Source organism: Melanotaenia boesemani, chromosome 2 (genome assembly GCF_017639745.1).
Source record: "Melanotaenia boesemani isolate fMelBoe1 chromosome 2, fMelBoe1.pri, whole genome shotgun sequence".
In the NCBI taxonomy this organism is placed as follows: domain Eukaryota; kingdom Metazoa; phylum Chordata; class Actinopteri; order Atheriniformes; family Melanotaeniidae; genus Melanotaenia; species Melanotaenia boesemani.
This window is the reverse complement of record NC_055683.1, coordinates 38,347,052-38,350,963: the sequence shown is the minus strand read 5'-3', so window position 1 is coordinate 38,350,963 and position 3,912 is coordinate 38,347,052. Positions and strand designations below refer to the sequence as shown.

General features: G+C 35.2%; 1 protein-coding gene across 1 annotated transcript; it reads right to left on the bottom strand.

Moving 5' to 3' along the window:
• Positions 1 to 414: 414 nt before the first annotated feature.
• Positions 415 to 3,616, bottom strand: LOC121628266 (GTPase IMAP family member 7-like). Its single transcript, XM_041967272.1, has 2 exons — positions 3,592 to 3,616; positions 415 to 1,184 (listed from the first exon to the last, which is right to left on the bottom strand). The coding sequence occupies exons 1-2, from the start codon at positions 3,614 to 3,616 to the stop codon at positions 415 to 417; spliced, it is 795 nt and encodes a 264-aa protein (XP_041823206.1).
• Positions 3,617 to 3,912: the final 296 nt, after the last annotated feature.

The following is a 3,912-nucleotide window of genomic DNA, read 5'->3' as shown; positions in this document are numbered from 1 at the left end:
ACTGATAATTGTAAAGTTTTTAATTGGAGGCAAGACTTAAACCAACACCAATATTACCAAAGAGAAATAAAAATGCAAGAGTAGCAACTTTTCTGAAGGGTCTAATATTACTGATCCTTTAAGGTGGCACTGTGGGATTTAAGATCATGTCTGATTACTTTTCACAGGGCAGTTGGAGATTGAACTAGCAACCTTTCAAATGAAAGGCAAGCAGTCTACATCCTGAGCTACAGGTGATCCCACTAATAGATGTCCTGTAGCTACAACTGAAGTAATTTTATTTGTTTTTATATATTGGAATCCACTGTGGTTGTTTTTCAAAAGTTTTAGCAATAAAATTGGATTTAACTGGACTGGATAAGATGTGATTAAACTGTCAGCATTCTTCCTATTATTTTTCTTTGGCTGAACATTTCACTGCTTTGGCATATTATCCATTGCCAAATCCTCCAGAACTTGAAGAAAACGCTTCAACTTTGGATACAGAGGAAGATGTTGCTCCAGCATAGCACACAATTCTGCTAACTTGGATTGCTTCTTTGTGGGGTTTTCCTCAGACTCTATTCCACTGTTGAGCTTCTCGATATCCTGGAATACACCATCCTCGTAATATTCTCTTCCTTTCTTCTTGTTGTCTTCCACCATCTTTTCAATCTCCTTCAGTAGGTTTTCAACTTGAGGACCATCTCGTATTTGAATGTTAAAGTCGTGGGACTCCACAGAGCTGATGTTGTTGAACACTTCCAGAGGATCTTTTTTTTCTTCTTCTTCTTTTTTTTCAGGATCCAATGTTTTAGTACTATGGGTGAACAAGACCATGGTGTGATGTGATGCACCTTTGAAGCCCTCCTCGAAGGCTTTCAGTACTTTCTTATCTTCTGTTGACAATTCCCTGTCTTTCTTCATCACAAGTAGGATCACATGAGGACCAGGGCGGATCATCATGATGCTTTCTAGCAGCAATTTCTTTAGGTCAATTTCTTTCTTGGTGTGAAACAGACCAGGAGTATCAAAAACGGCCAGAGATCGTTGCTCGTACTGTTTTATCTGTTTGCTGCATTCCATAGTTACAGATTCAGATGAGCACTCTGATGTAAAAACATTCTCCCCAATAAGGGCATTTCCTATTGCACTCTTCCCGACTCCGGTTTTTCCCCAGAGCAGAATCCTCCACTCTTCTGACCCTGTTGGAGAATTTCACAAACGTGGTTAATAACAGGATAAGAATTTGTTAGTCATGCACTAAAAGAATAACATTATCACATCAGCTGATACAACAATAAACTAAAATTATTCATAATTCAGGTAACTTAAGCATCTATTTTCATAACATCATACTAGACCTGGAAAATTGGTTAGGAATTTTTGGTTTAACTGTTTAAAGACAGGAACTATTTTGTGTCAATAGGTAAATATGAATCTGAGGGAACTAAAATAACCTGTGGAGTTCCCCAAGGCTCCATCCTGGGGCCACTGCTGTTCAACATTTACATGCTGCCACTTGCTCAGATAATGAAAAAAACAAAATATACCAAAAATACAATAACTTTTGCTGATGACACACAAATCTACTTTCGTCTGTTAAATGCAGAAAAAAACAAAATAATGTTTTTTGAAGCCAAGGAAGAAAGATTAAAAGTCAGTACTCAGCCTTCAAACAGCAATAAAACAACCAACCAAGCCAGAAATCTGGAAATAGTCCTGAACTCAGACCTGTTTTTCAGCATCACATTCACTTAGCTGTAAAGTTAGCCTGCTATCACTTAAAAAATATAGGACGATACATAGCAAGATTTAGAAAAACCTGTCCATGAATTTATCTTTGGTAGACTGGACTATCCATACAGCTCTCAAAGTCCATCAGACAGCTGCAATTAGTCCAGAACGCTGTTGTTCCAGTCCTGACTAAGACCAGGAACGTAGCTCATATAACTCCAGTCCTTAAATCTTTACTTCCTGTTTGTCAGAGAATTGACTTATAAATCCTGCTGTTAGTTTACAAACCACTGAATGGTTTAGGACAAAATGCAGTACAGGATCTTCTAGTTTGTTATGAACCAACCAGATTCCTCAGTACATCAGGGTCAGGTCTACTTTCTGTTCCCAGAGTCAGAACTAAACACAGAGAGGCAGTGTCTGGAACAAACTCCTAAAACCTGCAGGTCTGTTGAAACTCTGCTTACTTAAATTGGGGTTAAAAACTTTAATATTTGCTGTCAGTTTGTTGTTAATTCCTCACACTGGATCTTTGCGTCTTTTCATCTTTCATTTCATCTTAATCATTTTGAGCAGTCAGTTTAAGATCAACTCCTGAATGTATATATATATATATCCAGGAGTTGATCTTAAACTGACAAGACCTCTAAACCCAACAGATTTACATTCCTTTAATAAAACTTGTTTTCAGGCGACAATCCCTCCATTTTAACTTTTGACTGTGTGTTTTGTAGTATCTAAAAGAAGGTGATAAAACTTCTGTCAGACTTGCAGCAGTTGGAAACAAACCTCCAAATCTAAAAGCTACAGTTCGATTTTTAATTCACCATCTGTTGGATTTAAAGGAGCACTAATAAGCATGCAGAATTTATATCTGATGTTTTGGTACTTGCATAATCTAAGGCTATTTGTGTCATGTCTGTCTCTATGCGGATGATAACACTCAATCTTATTTCTTGACCAAGCTTTTTTAAATCTTTATTAATCTGGTTGGGTGCCATCTTCACTCCTGTAAAGCTGGAGTTATTCTGTATGAACCTAAGTGTGACCTTTTTAAGAAAAGTTCAGCAGAAGTAATTCCTGACATCTGTGAAAAATGCAAATGCCTCTCCAGTATAAAATGAAGAACAAAATGTAGATAAAATAAACACAAATAAGCACAAATAAGAATAAAACTAATGGAAATGTTAAAACTGTCATGAGTCACTTTTTTGGAAATACAAAATTCACAAAGTGAAAAATATTTGATTACTATGAATATTATTAATTCAAAATAAAAGAGAAAGCCCAATCATCTTCAATCCAATGGACTGTAAAGGTAACAAGTGGTTCTAAGAAGTTAGTTCTTTGTAATGTTGAAATATAAATCACTGAATTTGTTGAAATAAATAAAATTTTCAATGAAAGTGATCCAAAACAAAATGTGATTTGTAAAACATGTAAACTGTTTAAGGCAAATACCGAATATTAATCTAAATATTTCTTATACACACATACACACACACACACACATATATATCTATATATAAACCTTCATAGCAATGTGAAAAACACTTCTGTTTGTTAATGTTATCTACAGAACATAAAATCCTCTGACAGCAAAAGACTGAACAGCTGATGAGCCTTAAATACAAAGAAAAATCTTTAAAACTCAACAAAAAGGGAAAGATGCTAAATGTGAATGTGTAACACAACATGGTTATTTAAAGCATCTTTAGTTCTCTAAAGTTCTCAGAAGATTTTCATTAAAATGATTAAATGTGTTCATCTTTTTTTTTTTTTAATTTTGAGAATACATGAAACAATAGAACCAGTGGTTCTTTTGTTATTTTGTCTAAAACCTACATGGCATTATTGAGTAGAGAAAGTTCTTACCGGGGTTTTCAGGCTTGCTGTCCATCTTTATGTCTTGTTAAATCAGTTGGTCTCTGATATCTCTGTAGTGTGGATGTCTTGTAGCTGAATAGGGGCTCAAATGGTCCTTTTATTATCAGGTTTCTGCTGTTCCCTCCCCTTTACCATAAGTATCTTGTTAGCTACCAGGTTACAGAAAGAACCAATCAGCCACAGATCACATAGCTTTAAGCAGCAAATCACAGACTTAAAGACACAGAGTAGTTTTTACTGGCTTTACATATTTAATTTCTATACAGAAATTATCTAAGATTATCTAACATGTAATTTCAGTTTGATTCT

What these genes read in the sequence shown, in the direction of transcription:
- LOC121628266 (XM_041967272.1), bottom strand. Translation starts at nt 3,616, where the DNA reads ATGGACAGCAAGCCTGAAAACCCCG. An exon ending in CAGCAAGCCTGAAAACCCCG is followed by an intron (nt 1,185 to 3,591) that starts GTAAGAACTTTC and finishes ATTCTCCAACAG; the next exon opens with GGTCAGAAGAGTGGAGGATT.